Source organism: Alexandromys fortis, unplaced genomic scaffold (genome assembly GCF_014885135.2).
Source record: "Alexandromys fortis isolate MF-2015 unplaced genomic scaffold, M_Fortis_MF-2015_v1.1 scaffold_63, whole genome shotgun sequence".
NCBI classification, from domain to species: domain Eukaryota; kingdom Metazoa; phylum Chordata; class Mammalia; order Rodentia; family Cricetidae; genus Alexandromys; species Alexandromys fortis.
Window position 1 is genome coordinate 7847998 of NW_026067953.1, and position 23024 is coordinate 7871021.

Here is a 23024-nt window from a genome sequence, read left to right on the forward strand (position 1 = left end):
TTTATTTCCCTGCCTCTGGTCATTTCTTCCTGTTTTTATTGATTTACAACCTTGGTGATGCTCTGAAATTATTGTTCAATCATTGGTTTAGCTGATATCCACCTCTGCCCCTTGAAAGCAAGCTCCATGGAATCAGAGGTCAGGTTTTCTATTTTAGATTATATTCTTAATGTGTGTGTGTGTGTGTGTGTCTCTTTCTACTATGTGGCTGGAACTTATGCCTTTGTGAGTAACTATTTGTATACTGAAACATCCCACATGCCCAGGGCTCACGTTTTCTGTGTTCCCAACCTCTGTTTCAAAACCCTAATCTATGAAACTTTTGGATGCCAGAGGGAGGAGGAGTTTAGAGGCCTGGGCGGGCTCACCATTTGCTCACATCCCACCCACTTCCGTCCGGACCCGCCCCTGTCACTTACGTGGCCTGTGGCGGGCCACTCCCCCTTCCTAGGCGTGATCCTCAATGTTGTGCCAGCCGCGTGCAGGCGGTGCTTACGTCACACGCACGGTGTTCGTGTGCGACCAACGGGGGGCGTGGCCAGGCGCTAGGGCCCTGCGGACGCCGTTGCCGCCGCCTGAATGGCCTGTTAGGCGGCCGGCGGCGCTGGGCTCTCCGCCGCTCAGGCAGCTGGGCGGCCACTCTGTTTTGAGGTCCTCGCCGCCCTTCCACGTCTCCCGGAAGAGGTAGCCGGCAGGTCCGGGAGCAGCCCGCTGCTGTGGCGGCCCGGGTGGGCGACCAGGCAGTGGCCTTGTCTCTCGGCTTCCTCAGGTGAGGCGCGACCAGGCCGCGGTCGGGACGGCTTGGCATGTGGGACCCGGTCTCCGCCTTTCCCGAGTGCCGTCGTGCTCGTCTTCGCCCAGGGCCGAGGAAGGGGACGCCACAGTCGCGTAGGCTCCGGCCACCGAGGCTGACTGTCCTCCACCCCCGGAAACTTAACTTGCTGTGGGGGCGCAGTGGGTCGTGTCATCGCCTGCCGGACACCCAGGGTTGGTCAGACCGCCGGCCAGAGAGCCGTGCCTGACCGCTGACCCCTGACCCTACCTCTGTGTGACATCTGACCTTTCGGGTTGCTTTGCGCCACCGAAGTCCCCTCTTGGAGTCTGTCACCAGGACAAGAGTCCAGGCCCTAGCTCGGTGTCTATAATCCATGTGAAGGTCCCCGGTCGTGTTTTAAAGTCCCGTTAACTTTCAGATGGGAGGCAAGACGTTAATTGATACGTTGTCTTTAGGCCTTTTTTTTTAATTGGGAGAGTTAATTTTCTCTCGCTCATCACCAAATTTCACTTTACGTTTGTGTGGAGTTTTATAAGTCGGAATGCATGTCACGTTAACGTTTTTATTTGACTTCTCGTAAACTGAAATACACACCTAATGAGTTTCCTGAAGAATGTGTTTAAACAGTGAACTCCCTGATGAGGTTAGATGTGGAGAGGAAGGGGTTCAAAGGTGGGCTTGACACTGAACTGACCTAGATTTCAATGTCTGAGGTATCATCTAAGCTCTGGGACCTTGCTAAACTATAGCCATGTTTGTTTTTTAGAGGATATTGCGATTTACCCCATACTGTAGCTGAGAAGGTTATTTGTGATGGTGTTTGCACAGCCCTTGGCAGATAAAGATGAATTGCCTCAGTAGTGTTTCTAGGAGTGCCTGTGTAGGCTAGACTCTGGGAATTCATTAGTGAGCAAAACAGAGATTGTGTCTAGCCACCCACTGCCCTTCCCCCAAGAGCGAGAGACAGATGTTTTAAAAGCAACAGCTATAATAACCAGAAGCACTGTAAGGCAAAAGAAGGGCGTGCACATAGAATCAAAAGGCTTAGCCTAGGTGATAAGGAAAGATAACTCCGATGCTAGTGAAGAAAGCATTAGAATTGGTATTTCCAGGGCAAAGGAACGCTAACTACATTCATCAATCATTGTTGACTTTGCAGTTTACTTTGTACTATAGCATGAAGGCTAATTACTTCATTGCCTTGACCTATGTGGCACCTATAAGTGTCCAAATGTGTTGGATAGATAGTCATTTAAAAAAGTTTGCACTCAGCTTAACATGCACATGGTAGGTGCTAAATATTTATATACTTAAAAGTTTACTTGAGACCCCTCTATTCATATATAAATCACTTTAACAGTCATAACTTTTGTAATCATCAGAAGGGGTTTTCTCCCCAAGTTCAGCCCTTTGAAACAAATTTCAGAGAACTGTTTTTATTTGGTTGCAGTGGAATTTTGCTAAGCATGTTCTTTGTTGTTTGAATCCTGTATGGATTTGTGAAGGCATCCATGAAAAAGTGTCCTAGGCTGGATAGATTAGACCATAAAAGTTGATCTTTCTAACTCTTCTAAGTACGAGATGAAGGTGTTGGCAAGGCTGATTTTGTATATATATTTACTTATTAGTTGTGTGTGTACTTGGAATTGTGTGGCCAGAGGACAGCTTTCTTGAGTCCTCTGTCTTGTTCCCCTATGGGTTCCAGGGACTGAATTCAGATTGTCAGGATTCAGGGCAAGCACTTTTGCCAGCCCAGATGTCTTGCCTGAGGCTGATCTCTGAGGATTCATTTTTGGCTTACAGATGGCTATCTTCTGGCTTGGTTTTACCTTCTTTCTTTATGACTGTTTGCGTATACATTTCTTCTAATACAGACATCAGTTTAAATGACACCTTTATAGACCTCACCTCCATAAAGTCACATTCTGAGGTCTCTAGGTTTGGAGTTAAGTATATGGACTTTTGGGGAATATAACGTAGTCTCTCACATATGTTTTTGCTATGTTAAGATTTGTCCTTCATTGAAATAATAAGGAAAATAGTAGTAGTTGTAATAATGATAGCGGAAGTTACTAGAGGGGGTTACTGCATGCCAAGCATCTCAAAAAGTATTTTCCCCTATTTGATTATAAAGCCACTCTGAGCTAGGTATGGTGATGAGTCCCTGTAGCCCCAACTGTGGATAGGAGTTCAGATAGGAAGACAGTTTGTTCACGGTAGCTTGGGCAGCACAGCACAAACCCATCACAGAACATTTACAAAAACATTCTGTAAGGAAGTGTACCTACTGTCCTATATTTTCAAGGTAAAGTTTCTCATCTTCTATTAGTAATTTGTTCAAAGTTGCCTGGCTAGTAACAGGCAGGTTAGGATTTCAACCCGGAACTCTTTCCAGATGATAAACTGATCATATCTTGTCCTTTTTTTTTAAACATGTTCATCAGTAGGATTATCCTGCTGCCATCATGTCTTGGTTTGCTGATCTTGCTGGAAGGGCAGAAGATCTTTTAAACCGAGTTGATCAAGGGGCTGCAACAGCTCTCAGAAAGGAGAATACCAGCAACATCTTTTATAGCAAAAATACTGACTATCCTGAACTTCACCAGCAAAACACAGATTCAACATACCAGACTGGACCTAAAGCTAACTATATTTCCTCAGCTGCTGATAACATCCGGCAACAAAAAGCCACTGTCATAGCTGGCACAGCAAACGTGAAAGCAGGATCCAGGCCATCCGGAGAGGCCTCCCATCCCACTGAACATGCATCTGTCCCTAGGCCTTCATCACAGTTTGTTCGAAGGAAAATGTCAGAGCCTGATGAGGAGCTGCTGTTTGATTTTCTTAACAGCTCCCAGAAGGAGCCGACGGGGAGAGTGGAGATCAAGAAAGAGAAGGGCAAAGTGCCCGTCTTTCCAAGCTCTCAGTCCTCAAGCGTCGGTTCTGTGGACGCAAGTGTAACCACCACCAAGGCCACTGAAGAGAATCCTGGGAGCCAAAGTCCTGGTAGTTAATCAGCCCTGTTTCTTTCAGAATCAAGCAGATTGGATGTGTCATCCTAAGTTAAAATGTTTGAATAATATTCTTTACCGACTATTGTAGGATCTGTCCTCACAGGTGTAAGAGAAGGATCTTTGCCAATGTGTGGTCTACATTAGTCAATACTGTGTTATAGTAGGGATTGTGAATGTTGTCTGCTGACCTTTGCCATACCCGTGGCTGAACACAAGCTTGCATACACTAGACAGCCATTCTACCACCAGGCTGCATCCCCAGCAGTTTTACTTGTATTCTGTTTACATCTTCCTATTTCCACCTTTTTTATGTTAGATGTTACATCTTTTTTCCCCTATGAAGCATTTGTCTGTGTTACTCTAAAAAATACTAACATACTTTTGTCACCTTAAAATTTTAGTAGTTCTTGGCCAGGCACAGTATGTAAGCCTATTAGCCTAGCTACTTGGGAGCCTGAGACAGGAGGATAACAAGTTCAAAACCTTCCTGGGATACAGAATGAATTAAAGGCCAACCTGGAAAATTCTGTGAGATCCTGTCTAAAAATAAAAACTAATAATTAAGGTCTGTGTATAAAACTAAATAGTGCAGCACTTGCTTGGAATGCAGGAAGCCTTGGTGTTCGATCTTAGTACTACAAAATAGAAAAGTAGAATTAGCAATTCTTTAATATTGAGTCAATATTCTGATTTCCTGTTTGATCATATTTTTAAGAATTTGGAAGCGGGATTTAGTGGCACATGCATTTAATATTAGCACTTGGGAGGCAGAGGCATGTAGATTTGAGGCCAGCCCAAGTCTATTCCAGGACAGCCAGGACTACACAAGGAAACCCTATCTCAAAAACAAAGAAAAAAAGGTGTCTTTAAGACTCCAAAGAAGAATTGAGTTTTTTTTTTTTTTTTGCAGGGGCAAGATTTTGAGATCTTAATACCGTTTTTATCTTTAGGCTACCCTGTAGTCTTTGTTTTGCAATTTATTTGTTGACTAACATGTAGATTATTACAAATTATGTGTAAATGATAAATACACTCTAATTATGATTTTTCTTTTGACTTTGAGCTACTTAAAAAATTTCCCTTGGTTACAGATATGAAATTTTCCTATTTTTTATAAATTTTAACTTGATAACTTTGAAATTAGATAAAATAGCCTGTGAGTTTCAGTTAAGTCCAAGTGTGTGTGTGTGTGTGTGTGTGTGTGTGTGTGTGTGTGTATGCGCTTGTGTGTGCACACTGGCACATAGATGCACATATATCTAAATCCTTGCATTAAATTTCAGATCTTTAACCCACTTTTTTTGGACCTACTGAAGAGCTTCAATATTTTAAAATATTTATGTTTATTTTCTGTAGGTGTGTGGGTGCACTTTTGCACAGAAGCACATAGAGATCAAAGGACAGTTTGAAGGATTTGTTTCTCTCCTACACGCGTTCACTTCTGTGTAGGTCCTGGGGATTTAATTCAGATTGTCAGGCTTAGCAGCAAGAGCCTCTTCCTGTTGAGCCTGTAGTCAGATATTTGGGGGAAATGTCTTTCTTTACTTATTTATTTGTTGATATTTTGAGACAAGATCTAGAGTTTGTAATCCTGCCTCATCCTCTTAAGTTCCTCCAAAGTGCTGAGATTACTGGCATGTGCCGTAAACCTGGATCTTATTTGTGATATTAGTTTTGAGAACTATTCTAGGCTAGGTTGGCCTCGATCTCATAGATTAGCCTCAGTCTTTTTTATTTTGTGTGTGTGTGTGTGTGTGTGTGTGTGTGTGTGTGTGTGTGTGTGTGTGTTTCCGAGACAGGGTTGCTCTGTGTAGCTTTGGCTGTCCTGGAACTCACTCTGTAGACTAGGCTGGCCTGGAAATCACAAAGATCTGCCTGCCTCTGTCTCGCTGGTGCTGGGATTAAAGGCGTGCACCACTATCACCTGGCTGGTTAGCCTCAATCTTACAGTAATCATTCTACCTCAACCTCCCAGGAGGTGAGATTACAGTATGTACCACCTGGATTTCATCTTGTTATTACTTGTCCATCTAACTTTGTGAAAAGTTGCCTTCTGCCCATGTAATCTAAAAAGTAAGTTAAATGTGGGGCTGGAGAAGTGACTCAGTGGTGAGAGCACTGACTGCTCTTAGAGCACCTGGGTTGGATTCATAGCACCCACAAGATGCTATGGGTCACTACTGTCTGTAACTCTCTTCTGGCTTCCATGGACACAGGGCATTTACAAGGTGTACAGACAGATATTTGTACACATTAAAAATATGAAAGTAAGCGGGGCGGTGGCAGTGCACACTTTTAATCCTAGCACTTGGGAGACAGAGGCAGGTGGTCTCATTGCGTTTGAGGCCACCAAGTCTACGGAGTAAATTCCAGGGCAGCCAGGACTACACAGAGAAACCCCGTTTTAAAAACAAAACAAAACAAAAAAAATTAAAAATAAGAGTAAAATAAGTTATGTGTGAATTTGTATCAAAGTTAATTAAAATTAAAAGCAAGATGGATTAAACTCATCCTTTGGAAGGATCTTTTGATTTCGGTTGGTTATCATAAATTGCTGTGACCTATTGTACTAGTCTTATTGCCTTGAACCCCACAGCAATTCTGTTGTGCCTTCTCGGTGTTTTTAGTGTTGACACTTGTATCCCCTTTTTTCAAAACCATTTCAGAAATAAGGAAATCCAGTGTTTAAATTATTTTTGGCTTTCTCCTTTCCAGAATTGTTTTTATATTCTGTTCCCTTTCTTCCAGTGTGTCCAGACGTTGAGGATCCCTGCAGGTCTGTAGACTCCATTTATGAGAATAGATTTTTATTAGGAACTAATGATATTTTTATGGGATCCTAACTATAGCAACCAACTCACCAAGAGGCGTTCCAAAAGCAAATGAGTCTGCTTACATAGTGACAGTGCTCTTGTACCCAAGTGTGTTCTTGTTTTGCAGAAGTGAATAATTCTGATTCAGTGCCTGAAGGCCACCAGGAGTCCTCAAAGGAAAGCACGGCATCTGAGGCCCCCAGCACAGAGCACAGCCAGGCACCCCCTGATGGGAACAGATCACATGAATTGTCTAATCTCCGCCTGGAGAATCAGTTGCTTAGGAATGAAGTCCAGTCTTTAAATCAGGAAATGGCCTCACTACTTCAGAGATCCAAAGAAACTCAAGAAGGTAGAACCAGTTCTTCTATGTGCACAAAACAGAATTTTGGCTAGTTCAGATTTTTAAGACATCACTAAATTAAAATAAAAGGGCGGGGGGGGGGACAACGTTACACTATAGCCTAGGCTAATCTCAAACCTATAGCAATCTTCCTGTTTCAGCCTAACATACTGGGTTTACATGTGTAAATTATTAATTTAAGAACCAGTAGAAACTAGATATTAATAAAATCTAATTATTCACTTCATTCTTGATTTTAAGGAGAACTATTTCATGAACCAAAGTTGGGGTTAAGTGCTAGACTGTAGTAGGCAGGGTCACAGTGTTGCGGCTTCAGGAACCATAAATGAACATGGAATTCGATGTGAAAAGTGACATGACTGCAAGTAGATAATCCCTAATTCTTTAGAAATGATTATTTTAAAAAACATTTGGGACTGGAGAGATGGCTCAGTGGTTAAGAGTATTGGCTGCTCTTCCAGAGGATCCAAGTTGTATTCCCAGAACCAATAGGGTGGGTCACAACCATCTTTAACTCCAGTTCTCGGGGATTCAGTGTCCTCTTCTGACTTTCAGGTACACTGGCCATACATGTGATGCACATACATACATGCAGACAAAACTCTCATACACATAAACGTAATTCTCTCTAAAAATTAATAGCCAGGTGTGGCACATTCCTTTAATCCTAGCATTCAAGAGGCAGAGGCAGGCAGATCTCTGAGTTTGAGACAAGCCTGGTTTACAGAGTGAGTTCCAGGACAGCCAGGGCTATACAGAGAAACCCCGCCTTGGGAAAAAAAAGAAAACAATTAACGTGTCTGTGGTGTGGTAGCGACAGAGAGATGTGAATACTATGACTGGCTGAGGAAGAAAGGATAAAGGAAATGTCTACTCTGGTTCCTAGGGCCAGTGACAGCAGTGTGATGGAACGATGGGAAGTTTTATTTAGGCACTGAAGAAGGCAGAATAAGATTATTAAAAAGACTAAAAAAAAGCTTTGGTTTGCCTGGACTAATATAGACATGAAATGTTTTGAAACTAATGTTTCATGAAACCCTGTGAAGTTTATTTCGATACTTTTAAAATTGTTTTTGGTGGCAGACTACATATATCACTAAGCATATCATAAAAAGATGTATTCTGTTTTGCTTGAGTACAGAAATTTTATTTTTTTCTAGAATTAAATAAGGCAAGGGCAAGAGTTGAAAAATGGAATGTTGACCATTCAAAAAGTGATCGAATAACTCGGGAACTACGAGCCCAAGTGGATGACCTTACTGAAGCAGTGGCTGCAAAGGATTCCCAGCTGGCTGTGCTCAAAGTGCGACTGCAGGAGGCTGACCAGCTGCTGAGTTCCCGCACGGAAGCACTGGAAGCCTTGCAGAGTGAGAAGTCACGGTAGGTAGTTCTGCTAGTCAAGAAGGGCAAGCTAGAACATGGACACTAAGATTGTAGTGTTTGCAACTTATGAACAGTCAGCTGCCTTAGAAATCCACAAGAGGGAAAATTTCTTGTAATGTTGGAAATGTGAGTGATTAAAATGGATTCATTTTCCAAAACTACAGAACTACAGAGAAACCCTGTCTCGAAAAACCAAAAAAAAAAAAAAAGGATTAATTTTTTTAACCATTGAGATACATTATTAGAAAACTTGAGAGTATTTGAAAAGCATAGTGCCATCCATACATTTAATATATGGTTTGCACTTATATTTGTCCTAAAAATACAAAAATATTCTGTTCAGAATGTCTAGATTGGGGCTGGAGCGATGCCTTCAGAGATTAAGAGCACTGGCTGCTCCTCCAGAGGACCTGGGTTCAATTCTTAGCCAACCATATGGTAGCTCACATTGTCTGTAACTACAGTTCCAGGGGATCTGACATTCTCACATCAACATACATGCAAGCAAAACACCAGTCAATTAAGTAAATAATTAAGAAAAAACTTACACCACCTATTTGGTTTGACTAATTCAGATGCTCTAGGAATTATGGCACCTGATTGCTTGCTCCCTGTGGAAGTGTGTTCTTTGATGTGATCATTTTCTTTTAGAATAATGCAGGATCACAATGAAGGCAGTAGTCTACAGAACCAAGCTCTGCAAACTCTTCAGGAGAGGCTGCATGAAGCCGATGCCACTCTAAAGAGAGAGCAGGAGAGCTACAAACAGATGCAGGTCAGAAGGAGATACTGCATTCTTCTGGTGCTCAGGCAGGGGGTTGCCTCTGTACTTCATAGCACATTCATTCCTCAGCAGAATTCTGCCATGCATTAGTCAAACAGAAGCCTAGATACTTGAAAAAATTATCTTAATCCTTGCTAAATTAATTTTACATATTAGAGAAAATTAAAATGATTAATGTTCATTAGAGTTGTGCATCTGTCATTGAATTTGGTTGTAACAACCATTGCCAATTCAGTAAATGCCAGCTTGGGATATCTTGTTTACTTTTATTTAACCTTGTCTAGTTCTAGTTTAACCTGATTCATTTATTTCAAGAGAAAATTGTACGTGCTATTTACATCTCTTCTTTTTTGTTTTTGTTTTTTTTTTTGTTTGTTTGTTTTTTGTTTTTCGAGACAGGGTTTCTCTGTGTAACAGCCCTAGCTGTCCTGGAACTAGCTCTTGTAGACCGGGCTGGCCTCAGACTCACAGAGATTCACCTGTCTCTGCCTCCCGAGTGCTGGGATTAAAGGTGTGCACCACCACTGCCCAGCTCGGGGATTGTTTTGTTTTTTGTTTTTGTTTTGTTTTTGAGACAGAGTCTCACTATGTAGTCCTGGAAGTCACTAAGGACTTCACTATGTAGACCTTGCTGACCTCAAAAATTGCAGAGGTCCACTTGCTTCTCCCTCCTAAGGGCTGGTATTCAGGGCATTCAACACCGTGCCTGGTTTAATGGTTTATTTTTATAAGACTCAAGGATGAATCTATTGGACAGTCAAGGTTTCAAACTCTTATTTTGCATCTGTAAACATTCTAAAATCTGAAAAAAACAATTCTGAAATACTTCTGGTCATGGGGAACTTTAAATAAGGGGTAAACAACCTGTTCAACTTGTAGTTCATATTAGAAAATATTAATGAGAGGCCAGGTGGTGGCAGTGCAGTCCTAATCCCAGCTCTCACGAGGCAATGGCAGGTGGATCTTTGATTTTGAGACCAGCCTGGTCTGCAGAGCAAGTTCCAGGACAGTTAAGACTACACAGAGAAACCTGTCTCGAAGAAAAATATATATTAATGAGATATTTTACATTGTTTTCTGTCTTCTGAGTTTTTAAAACACGATGTACTTACTGGGCGGTGCTGGCAAAAATCTTTAATCCTAGCACTTGGGAGGCAAAGGCAGGTGGATCCCTGTTAGTTCGAGGCCAGCCTGGTCTACAAGAGCTAGTTCCAAGACAGCTAGGGCTGTTATTCAGAGAAACCCTGTCTCAAAAGAAAAGAAAAGACACCCAAATAACAACAAACAAACAAAAACCTGGTGTACTTTACACTTACAGCATATTGCAATTTATTCACTCAGCTATTGAAACTGTCTTCAGGGATACTTGGTTTATATTTAGAGTCCTTAAAATTTAGTCACATACCTAATTGTTCTAAAAATATTCAAAAGTTTTTCTAAGAACAGGCTGTTCCCCAAGAAGCTAAACATAGAGACATAGAGTTTCTATGGTTTAGCAGTTCTACTTTACATATCTCCCCAAGAGATTAAAAATGTGTGTTCACATAAAGCTTGCTGACTGTGTAGAGCAGTGTTCGTGTATGGGCAAAGCTGCAAATACAAATGTTGCTTGCTGCTGGGATAAACAATCTGTGACATGTCCATACAAGGAAACCCTGTTAAGGCCATAAAAAATAATGAAGTGGAGGCTGGGGAGAGGCTTTAGTACAGTTCGTGCTTTGCCAGCACAAGGACCTGAGATTGGATTCATGTAAAGAAGGTGTGCATGGTAGTACAAATCTGTGACCTCAGTTCTGGGTGGAGCTCTCTGGCCAGCCAGTCTAGCCTTGGTGAGAGAATCTGCTCAAAATTAAATAAAATAAATAGTGTCTTTCACTGATCTGCTGAGGGTTACTTCACCTTTGTGACAATTCTCCTACCTCTGCCTCCCAAGTACTAGAGTTAGGTGTACAGCACCATTTCTGGCACATTTCTTAGAAAACAGATCCCCAGCACCAAAATTGGAAATTCCATTTTGCTAAGCCTCAGAATAGACCTTGCTGCACCTTGAACAAACTCCTAGTTAACTTTAATGCATTGCTGTGCTTGGGTGCCACAACTTTATATATTTTTCTATTCTTTTTCACCTTACTGTTGGTTAGAGCTAACAAATCCCTAAAGATATCTGAATGCATGGATGTAAATATATTTCAAACTAAATGATAAGGATAAGTATAATGTAAAATTTACCACAGAGTGAATTCACTGCACGCCTTAATAAAATGGAAGTGGAACGTCAGAATTTGGCAGAAGCGGTTACTCAGGCAGAAAGAAAGTACTCTGAGGAGAAGAAGAAGGTTGATGAGCTCCAGCAGCAAGTCAAGCTACACAGGTCAAGCTTGGAGTCTTCTAAGCAGGAATTGACTGACTACAAGCAGAAAGCTACACGAATACTCCAGGTAAGCATGAGTGTACACTCTGATGTACCCCTCTCTGGGAGGCACCAGCACCCTAGATACTGTGAGGTGATGTGTTGGCTGCATTGCCCTGCTGCATTTAGGACCTTTTGGGAAGGGTAGAAATTCTGAGCTTACCACTGCATGATTCACATCTTCAGCTTGTTACCTTTATCACTTATAACGCTATTGTTGTTAAGCAGCTATGTTATATCCCTGTGGTGGTTCCTATAAAAACTGCAGTCACCAATGTAGCCTTCAGCTTCTCGTCAGAGAGCAAATGTGCGCTTTTGCTTTTATTTAGGGTGGTCTGTCTGTCTGTCTGTGCATGGGTTCCATCCACCTGCTTCAGTTTAGTTGCTTCTCATACATCTTGCTGTTCTTGTGTGTGTGACTACTGCTGCTGTGTCCTAGCTCACGGAAGCGTGTGGTCACTTAGTGGAAGACTGAGGACTAGATTTTGGGACCCCTCCCAAAGAAGAAGAAAAATTAAGTTGGTTTTATGTTTTGTTTTCTTTTTTTTTTTTTTTTTGAGCTGTTCCCTGTTTTGTCTCAATGTCAGATACATCAGAATGGTTAGGACTATACTGTCTTTACTTATTAAGAACTTATTTCCCTTGCTCCATCATATAATTTCTATTTGTTACATTTCTGAACTTTTCTTCTCTAAAAGGTCTAGAATGACCTGAATGTGTATTTGCTGTTATATTTTGTTGTGTTTGCATACACTTTGACTTGGATGATACAGTCAGCTCTCACCTTCTTGGAGATCCAGTCTTCTGTGCAACATAGCCACCTTACCTTCTAGTTTGTCTTCTCGTGTCCTTGTTTCTAGTCCTCTGGGGTTCTCTTCCTAGTCTCCAAAGAGTAAAGGTCCCTTTAAGTCTGTCCTAAATCCTCTTTCCTACCTTGTATTGCTGTCTGCTCACTCTGCTTATACCTGTCCCCCATGAGACTTCAAGCATGCCTCTAACCCTCACCTCCTGACCTCAGGTTCTTGCTGCTTGGTTCTTTAGGTGTTGAGAGCCTCAACTCCAAACCAGCTTCTTTGTTGTTTTGTCCTGGAAAACATTGCTGTCAGCTAGCAGTAAAAACATGCACCCCTACCACACACACAGTTGTTTACAAAACTTTATTTACTTATTTGTTTATTCTTTTTTATTTAAGGGCACATTCAGGTTAGCAGATTTTTTTAAAAAAATCAAAATGGGGGCTGAAGAGATGGCTCAATGGTTAAGGGCAATGTCTGCTCTTCCAAAGATTCTGAGTTCACTTCCTGGCAACCACATGGTGACTCACAACCACCTGTAACGAGATCTGGTGCCCTCTTCTGGCCTGCAGGCATACATGCAAGCGGAACACTGTATACATAATAAATAAATCTTTAAAAAAATCAAAACAATTTACAGGGTAAAGTCATTGATGCAGTACAGTAGGATTTGGAGAGAAAGGGATGCCAGTGTTCACTGCACTGAGCTGACACTATAAAGATAACTGTGAAGGGGAGCAGGAGGCTCACAGAGGGTAGAGATTTAGATAAAGAAGCCGTGCCAGAAGCAGGGCTTCAGAGAGAACACAGTATGCCTAGGGAACTAGTGCCAGAGTTTAGGTGATGGTGAAAAAACCCAGTGACAGGCTGAAACCAGATTGTGAAGGCCCACTCAGGTTGTATCCTGTAGGTAATGGGGGAGAGGTGCTAAAGAAACTGAGTAGCGTTATAAGATTTGAAATTAAGAAGCATGGCAGCAGTGAAGAACTTAGGTAAGAGTTGGACATCATCTTGGTCTTCATTGCATCCTAAAGCAATATCTGATACTCAATAGATGTAATGAAAGGAGTAAGTGAGATGATGAGAGCAGAGGCAAGTAGATGCTAACAGGTGATTATAAGACGTGTTAGGGCCTGATCTAGGTGTGTAAAGGTGAGGATGGCTAATGGGATAGCTACTAGGTAGAAGATAGAATATTTGAGAAATTTAAATTAGAAATTTAATTGGAGGGAAGGGAAAGAAGTCAGATAGAATCTGGGATGACTCAGGGTGTCTGTTTGCATGTAAGGGTGTTGTTTCTTGTCCTCTGAAAGGAACAAAGAGGAATGATGGCATGTTAGGGTTGAAGGCGATTAGGACAAATTATGAGCTTGAAAAATTGATAGGACATTGATGTGAACGCGTCAGGAAGGTAGTTAGAAATTCAGGCCTAAAGCTCAGCAGAAGGTCTGGGTGTTAGCCACAGGAGATAGCATCAATTAGGGTGTAGGTAAAATCAATCGTCAATGGCGTGTAGCTTGCGGGGAGAAGGCCTAGGACTAATTATACAGTTCTAAACATCAGCATGTACAAATTGGGCAAAGAAAACTCCTAAGAAGAGAGCAACCAGAGTTTGGAGAACCAGGGAGAAGTTGGGCCAGGGGAGAATGCCTAAGGACAACGATGGGCAGTTAGGCAGCTTCTGTGATGTGATGAGGACTAGGTAGAGTTCTTGGATTTGACCTGTGGAATCCCTGGGTTTCTCAGAAAGGGGAGGTTCGGTATGCTCTGGGAGATAAAGACATAAAGACGACGACAGCTTGACTGGTGACATGATGAAAGGCCAAAGACTGGATGCAGGTGTGAGAGTTGCCAGGCTGGGGTCTTGTGATTGGATGGGAGGTGGCATATAAATGGTGATGTTCAAATTGAAAAATAAAGTTTGCAGAAAGAAATGAAAATGCCTACAGTTCCTCCACTTAAAAGGAAAAATTCTTTGAAAGGAGAATAACTTTAAAATTTTGTATTCAAGGTGTAAAAAAATGATCTTTACTGGTTGAGAATTGGCACTTTATACATTGATCTTTATAAGTCTTAGATCTCTTCTTCTTGCTCATCCTTCATGCCAGGGATCCAGAGATTTTTCTGTAAAGGACCAACGTAAATTTTTTTTTTCAAGACAGGGTTTCTCTCTGTAGCTTTGGAACCTATCCTGGAACTCAATCTGTAGACCAGGCTAGTCTCGAATTCACAGAGATCTGCCTGCCTCTGCCTCCCAAGTGCTGGGACTAAAGGTGTTTGCCACCACTACCTAGTGCCCAGTAAGTATTATATATTCTATGGGCTAAAATGGTTGCCACAGTATATTCTTTGTTTTTATTTCTTATAATCCTATTGAAATGTGAAATACATGGTTAGCTTTTGAGCTATGCAGAAACAGGCTGCCAGATTGACCATCATTTGGACACCTGCTATACAGTACTTCCCGATCATCCCTCCTGAAATGCATCTTGGTGACAGCATTCCCCTGCCCACTGTCTGGTAATTTGATTTAGCCTACCAAGTCAAATGAAATAATTTGGTCTCCAGATATGGTGACACCTGCCTGTTACTCTAGCAGTTAGAAAGCTAAAGTAGAAGAGTTGCCACAAGTTCAAGATCCACCTGGGCTATAGTACAAGACTCCATTTCAAACAAAACTAAATAAAAATAAATACAAGTTTAGCCTGGCATCTGAAACCATTACAAATTGACCCAAACTCTGAGCCGCCTCACACAGTGCTTTCCCTCACACCACTGTGCTTTGGGGTTTTCTCTGTACGTTTTAAAACAGCCGCATTTTAATGTCAGTGTAAACGTTGGCTTTCAAGTGAAGCCTTCTCTCCTCAGAACTCTGCAATAATCTGACCATTTCCCCTTGCTTGAGTTCATTGTATTCTTCTACTGGGTGCTTTTAATTTCCTGTTTAGTTTGTGAGGCAGAGGGCGCTTTCCAGAAGGGGACTTGGTCTTCACTACAGTGCCAAGCGCATCTTAGATGCTACCCAAGCATTACTTGAGTGGCGTATGATTGGGATAAAAAGAAAATAATAGAAAAGTCTTAGAAACATTTGTAACCATAACAAGATCTTGGGGTCTAATATCCAAGGACAAGACAGCTAGTGGAAGCATGTGCCTTTAATCCCAGCACTTGGGAGGCAGGCAGGTGGATCTCGGTGAGTTCAAGGCCAGCCTGGTCTACAAAATGAAGTTCCAGGACACCCAGAGCTATAACACAGAGAAACTCTGTCTCAAAAAAACAAAACAAAACAAAATAAAAAGATCCAAGGTCAATACAGTAAGGATTTCTTGTAATTTTATCCCTGTGGCTTTAATTACTTGTGGATTTCCTCTATGGATGAATGTCTGGTAGCTTTGTTTCTGTGTGGTGAGATGACACTGTATAAGCTAGATGGGAATAAGGCTCACTGAAAAGTGTGCTTAGTATGTGTGCAGCCCCGAGCTCATTCTCTGGCACCACAAAAAAATGAATAATATGAAATGAAGTAAAGTACAAGCTAGGAACTGGAGAGATGACTCAGAAGTTAAGAACATTTGTTACTCTAAGAGATGAGTTAGTTCCCAGTGCCCAGGTGGTGGCTTACAACAGTCTGTACTAGTTCTAGAGGATCTGGTGCCCTCTTCTGACTTTTGTGGTCATCAGACCTTCATGTGGTACACAGACATACTAGCAGGCAAAACAGTTATACACATAAAAAGAATAATAAGAGAATATCATTTTTGCTTAATTATACTCTCTGTTTTACAACAGTCTAAAGAAAAATTGATAAACAGTTTAAAGGAAGGCTCCAGTTTTGAAGGCCTAGATAGCAATACTGCTGGCAGCATGGAGCTAGAAGAACTTCGGCATGAGAAGGAGATGCAAAAGGAGGAGATCCAGAAGCTGAAGGGCCAGATACATCAGCTGAGATCTGAATTGCAGGTAACACTTACTGCTTAGCATCCCAGACAACCATTTACCCCAACCACATCAGTTTGAGGGGTTATGCTTCTGAATTAAGGGGAACTGGCATATTGAAACAATGTGTTTTGTTCTGCTAGAATGTTAACTACCATGTAAATCTGTATCTACAGTGTCCTGTCTGTTGAGTAATTGTAACTCTAAGGGGTAACAAACACAGGTAAAGTACTTACCACATGCTGCCCTGTACATAAAAGCCTGAACTGTACCAGAAAACAGACAAGAGTCTTTAAATGTATGGATCTTAAATTCTGCCACTTAAAAACAGATTAGTTCGGGGTTTTCTATCAAACCGAAATGTTTCCTGATAGTAGCATGTACTCAGAAACTAATTATATAGTTTTATGCATAGTCTAATAAGTGCTGTGTTTAATCTAAAAGTAACAATCTGGGATTATGAGTCAGTAATAGTTTGCTTGCCTAGCATGTGGGAGTCCTCAGTCCAATTCCCCTAACACAAAACAATAAATTAGGCCATTTATTCTACATGAATTTGACACAAATATCATAGGAGGGCTCTGGTGATAGGAGATTAATGCAGGGTAATGAACATTCTAGTCTTTTTTTTTAAAGTGGAATCACTTAAATTTGTAAATAAATATGAATTCCAAAGAATTCAATCACATCTAGTTAGAAATTGTGTAGAAGCTAAATTTATTCATGTCTGTTTGATGCTTTTGGGGTAAGAATATAAAAATGACTTGTTTTTAACATTTCATGCCAGTATCATAAATGACACTGATCCACCTTCTTTCCTGCGCAAGAAATTTGCAAAATCTGTAGTAGGCTAGTGAAATAAGAAGCTGTTAGTAGAGCTGGCTCAGCATATAAAGGCTGTGCAACCTTGATACCAGCGTTCAGTCCCCAAAATTTACGTAGAAATGGAAGGAAAGGCATTCCCATTCTGCTTCCCGAATGGCCATTTTGAAAGTCTTGTTGATTCTGAGAAGCCGGAGCAAGAACCTCTGCCCTCACACTTTCTCACTCCGGAGTGGCCTCCTCGTGTACACCCAGCACCTGAGATCTCCAGTTGCCTAGGGTGGCAGTGCTCTCTGTTGTGGAGGGAGAGGATGACCCAGCGTGTCCAAGAAGGAGCCCAAAATGTGGGGCCCCAGGGAGGAGGGTGAGGAGAAGGAGAAAGAAAGAGAAGAGAGTCTCATTGTGGAAGGCAAGAGAGAAAAGAAGAAAGTAGAAAGATTGATGACAATATAAGTATCTTCCTTACAAAGCCATTTACAGTTGCACAAAGGAAGGGTCAGAAACTTTGTGAAATTGAAAGGATGCATTTCTTTCTGAGTAAGAAAAAAAAACCAGATGAACTTAGAAATCTACACAAACTGCTTTACAACAGAGCAGGCAGTGTCCTCATTAAAGAAGAATGTAGGTCAGTTCAGTGGCTTTCTGTTTAAAAAAAGGCAGTACCCAAAAAGTCTAGAAATACCATGGTAAAGAGCATCTGTGCAGCTCTTGGTTTAGGTCAGGCATGAACTGCAAACTAGTGAAGAGGATCTGGAATTTCTTAATGCATCCAAAGCCTTCTGGCAAACCATTGCCAAAATCCAAAAAATCTTCAAGCAAAGGTAGTAAAAAGAAATGGAACAGTTTTGGAACAACAAGGAAGTCAAAGCAAACCAAATGTCCTGAAATTCTGTCAGATGAATCCGATAGTGACGAAGATGAGAAGAAAAATAAGGAAGAGTCTTCAGAAGGTGGAGAGAAAAAATGTAAAGAGGAGCAACCATCAAAAAAGACAGCTAAAAAAGAAAAAGCAAAATGGAAGGTGCTGCTCAAAGTAACAAATCTGTAGAGAGTGCTGATGTTAAGAAGGCAGATAGCAGCGCCACCAAGAAGAATCAAACCAGTTCCAAAAAGAATCTGAGGGCTGGAGAGATGGCTCAGTGGTTAAGAGCATTGCCTACTCTTCCAAAGGTCCTGAGTTCAATTCCCGGCAACCACATGGTGACTCACAAGCATCTTTAAAGAGGTCTGGTGCCCTCTTCTGGCCTGCAGACGTGCACACAGACAGAATATTGTATACACAATAAATAAATAAATACATATAAAAATTAAAAAAAAGAATCTGAATCTGAAGATAGTTCTGATGATGAACAATTAAAAAATTGAGCTGAGCGGTGGTGGCGCACGCCTTTAATCCCAGCACTTGGGAGGCCGAGGCAGGTCTACAGAGCTAATTCCAGACTATTGCAGTATTAGTATATGAAATATTTTGAATACACCTTCTGTCAGTGAAAACATAGTGGCAGTTTGTTCATCATATTAGAGCACAGATAACGAGTTGGAACTTTCTGCATGTGTATATATGTCAAGTTGTCAGCATGACAGAAGTGACAGATGTTACTTTTGTATTTTTTAAAAAACCAATTTGTTTTATATAATTTCTTTTGTGCAGATCAGTTTTTAAGCCCATGTAGGTAGATGTCTTTACGCTTGTAACTAAAGAACGTCAGTGTTCATTAGGTAGCATGACGGAGCAGTCAGTTCAGTGGTGGAAGCACTGAAGGGGACTGTCCAGTTCTGCTTTGCTCTGAAAGTGTCATCAACTTGTGGTATGTTAAGTGTCAAAGAATTTTTTTTAATTTTTAGTTACAAACTGATTGGCCCATTAGCTCAGGCTTCTTATTAACTCTTATAACTTATATTAACCCATTATTCTTGTCTGTGTTAGCCACATGGCTCAGTACCTTTTTCACGAGGCAGTCACATCTTGCTTCTTCTGTGGCTGGGCAAGGACTGCAGAGGATGGGCTTCCTCCTTCCCAGAATTCTCCTGTTCTCCTTGACCCACCTCTACTTCCTGTCTGGTTGTCCCGCCTATACTTCTTGCCTGGCTACTGGCCAATCAGCATTTATTTAAAACATAATTGATAGAATACAGACCATTCTCTCACACACCACTTCCCCCTCTTTTCTTTTAAACAAAGGAAAATATCCATAATCCATTTTGGGGGGATGTGGGTGTAGTTTTCCAGGCTACTTCCTGCTGGTTGGGGGCATTGATAATCTTATGGGGACCTATAGAAAATTTAGAATTATGATCAAGTCCTGATTGGAGTATACTGTGAATCTTGATCTCAGGCAGCAGTCTTGAATCTGTTCTGGATATAGAACTCAGACATCTGGGCCATCTGTTCCTACTGGAGATTTCTCAGGTGTCTTCCTTGATCAAACCTGATTTTTCTTACCTCAGAATGAATCCACAGCCTCTCATTTTCCGTGAAAACAAAAGCAAAACCTCTTCTCCAAAGTAACATAGCTTTTGACTTCAATTTTGAAGTCAAGGTATTTTCAAAATAGTTATCTTGGATTAATTCAACAGCATTTATAAACAAATATCTTTATTTTTATAAACAAATATCTTTTAGCATTTGTTGTTCCTTCCTTGGCATTCAAACAGTTCAAAGAGAACATAATAACGTACAGTATCCAGACTCTCTGTGTGTTTTTTTCATCTTTATGTGGCTTTATTTTTAACCTCTATTTCTTTTATTTTTAATTTTAATTTTTGACTTTTTGAGACAGAATTTCTCGGTGTATCTTTGTCCTGGAATTTACTCTCTAGACCAGGCTGTCCTTGAACTCACAGAGATCTGGCTGCCTCTGCCTCCTGAGTGCTATTATTAAAGGTGTGTGCTACCACACCTTGAATTCAGAGATCTGTCTGCCTCTGCCTCCCAAGCGTTGGGATTAAAGGTGAGTGCTGCCATGCCTTGAACTCACCCACAGGTCTGCCTGCCTCTGTCTTCCAAGCGTTGGGATTAAAGGTGTGTGCCACCACACCCAACTACTCTCTTTTTTTTTTTAAAGGACTTTAACCTTTTTCTTTTCTCTCCTAAGCCTGCATATATTTTTAAACACACTGTAAACCATTTAGAGTTTTTTTTGTCTTTGAATCTATCTTTACTGTATATTTATCTTTTTATGACCACATGAGTCTTTAATTTGCTAAGCAATATGGGTAGGATTAAAGCTGTGGATTTGATGGCTAGATCCAGCCTATTCCTTAGCTTTCTGAGATTCTAGCCTCATGGCTGAGGTACTATGTGTTTATTGCCACAACCCTATGGCATTTCAAGGTCCCTGCCACCAACAGAAAGCATGCGGTCAGCTTTTCATCAACACCATTTAAGTGTTTCGTGGCAGGACCTCTTTAAAGAGCTGCAAGGTTTTTCAGCTAAAGCTGAGTCAGAAAGCCTCTTTTAAATGAAAGCACTTGCCTCTAGCAAGCAGAGCCCACATGAGAAAATGCTGCTATCAATAAGCCATGCTTAACTCTATTCTTTTCTATCTAGAATTAACTTCTGTCAGGCTTTTGTGGATGCAGTTGTCCACACGTTGGGCACCATTTGTTGTCTGATGTTTTCTTTGTCTTGCCTGAATCCCTCAGTCATTAAGTCCCAAAGAAATCACACAGAGTTCTACATTAGTTATAAACTGATTGGCCCATTATCTCAGGTTTCTTATTAACTCTTATAATTTGTATATCCCATTATTCTTAGCTGTGTTAGCCGTGTGGCTCAGTACCTCATTCAACAGGGCAGTCACATCTTTCTTCTTCTGTGGATGGATCAGGACTGCCGTCATAGGAATTTAATATTGAGTATAAACCAAAATCAACACATCAAAGTTTCAAAAACTGGGAGAGGGTGGAAAGGGTAAGCACACTTGGCTTATGTATAAGTAAGTTGATAGTAACTAGTAACTAAACTTCTTTGACCATTATAATAATTATGATTAAAAGTATCAGATGTAATGCTAGAAGATGGTGTACGGTCAGTGTAGATATCTCTGATTAAAAATATCAGATTGTAATATTGGCAATGTAGGTATTTCTCAAAAAACATACATTAAATTTCTTTGAAGTATTATAGAATGAAGGCTGTTTGATTTTAAATTTTGATCAATCAAGTAAAATGGTCTGCCCCTGAATTTAAATTTCATCTTTGACTGTCCTAATTACCTATTTCTGAATTATAAAAATAAGCCGCTTGACAGAGTGATAATTGATGTACTAACTGAGTGTTAATAATTTTTGCATCAGCTGGGTAGTGGTGGCGCACGCCTTTAGTCCCAGCACTCAGGAGGCAGAGGCAGGCGGATCTTTGTGACTTGGAGACCAGCCTGGTCTACAAGAGCTAGTTCCAGGACAGGCTCCAAAGCTACAGAGAAACCCTGTCTCAAAAAAATAAAAAATATATAATTTTTATCATAAATCAGATATATTAAAGTAATGTTGAGCATTAACAGGTATTTTCACATATTTGACTTTAGTATGCGTAGAGTGAAATGGAACAAGTAACTAAATGGGGACTAAAAATTGGCCTTTACTTTTAAATAATTTGTTATAAATCTTGGCAATAAAGAATAAATTGATGTTTTAAATGTGTTGTAAAAAATGGAAGGAAAGACCTGACTCCACCTTGTCCTCTTACTTACAGATAGATACACATGGTGACGGGCATACCTACCACCATTCAAAAGCATCACAATATTTTTTTAACTAAAAATAGGTATACAGCTGGGTGACAGTAGTGCACACCTTTAATCCCAGCACTTAGGAGGCAGAGGTAGGTGGATCTCTGAGTTCGAGGCCAGCCAGGACTGTAAAGTGAGTTCCAGGACAGCCAGAGTTGTTACACAGAGAAACCCTGTCTCTGCCTCCAGAGTGCTGTACCAGCACTCTTGGTTTCCTTTTGAATTTGAAAAAATGAGAGTAAGAAATATGGGGAGATATGCAATTGGGTAGCCGAAGTAAAGCTGGAAGTCAGTAGTTATTCTCTGTGTGCTGATTAATGGTGCACACACTACTTACAGTGAAACTTGTTGGACTCTAAAGTCCAATCACCGAGGAGGAGTCGCCCCAAGAGACCATCTCTCACACCACAGCTGATGTAAAAGCATGAGGATTTTATTAATTCTGTCATGATAGGGTCATTCAGTATTCGGGAAGCTAGAAAGACCCTGAATGGCTGGTACAGGCTATTTTTTAAAGGAAAAAGCCACAGAAGGAAGGGGGTGGCTGGGGGTTGTTCTTTAACTATTATGATTAGCTTATTCAAAAGGGCTATTACCAGTAATTGGCTGGAGAGTGGTTGCCAGATCAGATGAGGTAAGGGAAAACATCTGAGGGTCACTTTGCCCCTTTCCCAGGGCCTAAGTCAAAACATCAGTAACTGAGTCAACACCTAAGGGTTATCTTGCCCCTATTCAATAACTGAGTTCTATTTGGAGAACATTCACAAGGACTCAGGGAGATGATGGAAAGTTCCCAACATTTCAGTACATGTGTGGGCAATTTGTTAGGTCCTTGGTTCCCAGGGGGGATCTGAGAGGGCTCAGAATTGTCAGAAATGGCTTCAGAATTGTCTTAAAGTTCTACAAACTAATGTAGTGAAGTCTCTTTTAGCATCATACTTCAGCTCTCTGGAAGTGTTCGCTTTTAAATGAAAGCATTGCCTAGCAAACTACTGGGTACTAATACGCTAGATGATTTGTGGGCCAGACGGCTGTGGCATCCTGGTCATTCCCTCACTCCTAGCCAAACTGCATAGTGAAGATAGCTGATTTGATTCCCTTTGGGAGCTGCAGAGCCCTGCCTACAACATGTGATTGTTGTACAGTTTATGTTGAACAGAACTGTTAATTTTTGCTTTTGTGTGCATGATTCTTCT

The 23024-nt window shown here is 41.1% G+C and overlaps 1 protein-coding gene and 1 pseudogene across 2 annotated transcripts in view; both read left to right on the forward strand.

Moving 5' to 3' along the window:
• The first annotated feature begins 622 nt into the window (after nt 1-622).
• Nucleotides 623-23024, forward strand: part of Golga5 (golgin A5) — a 31811-nt gene continuing 9409 nt past the window's right edge. Inside the window, exons 1-7 of one of the 2 annotated variants that reach the window (XM_050151532.1) lie at nt 623-769; nt 3220-3781; nt 6730-6954; nt 8127-8346; nt 9001-9124; nt 11368-11571; nt 16127-16297. In XM_050151532.1, coding sequence (XP_050007489.1) covers nt 3241-3781; nt 6730-6954; nt 8127-8346; nt 9001-9124; nt 11368-11571; nt 16127-16297 — 1485 coding nt within the window. In that variant the 5' untranslated portion in view covers nt 623-769; nt 3220-3240. The remainder of the gene's footprint in view (nt 770-3219; nt 3782-6729; nt 6955-8126; nt 8347-9000; nt 9125-11367; nt 11572-16126; nt 16298-23024) is intronic. The other variant, XM_050151533.1, reaches the window with a different exon arrangement.
• LOC126507265 (protein DEK-like) lies at nt 16311-23013 on the forward strand (annotated as a pseudogene).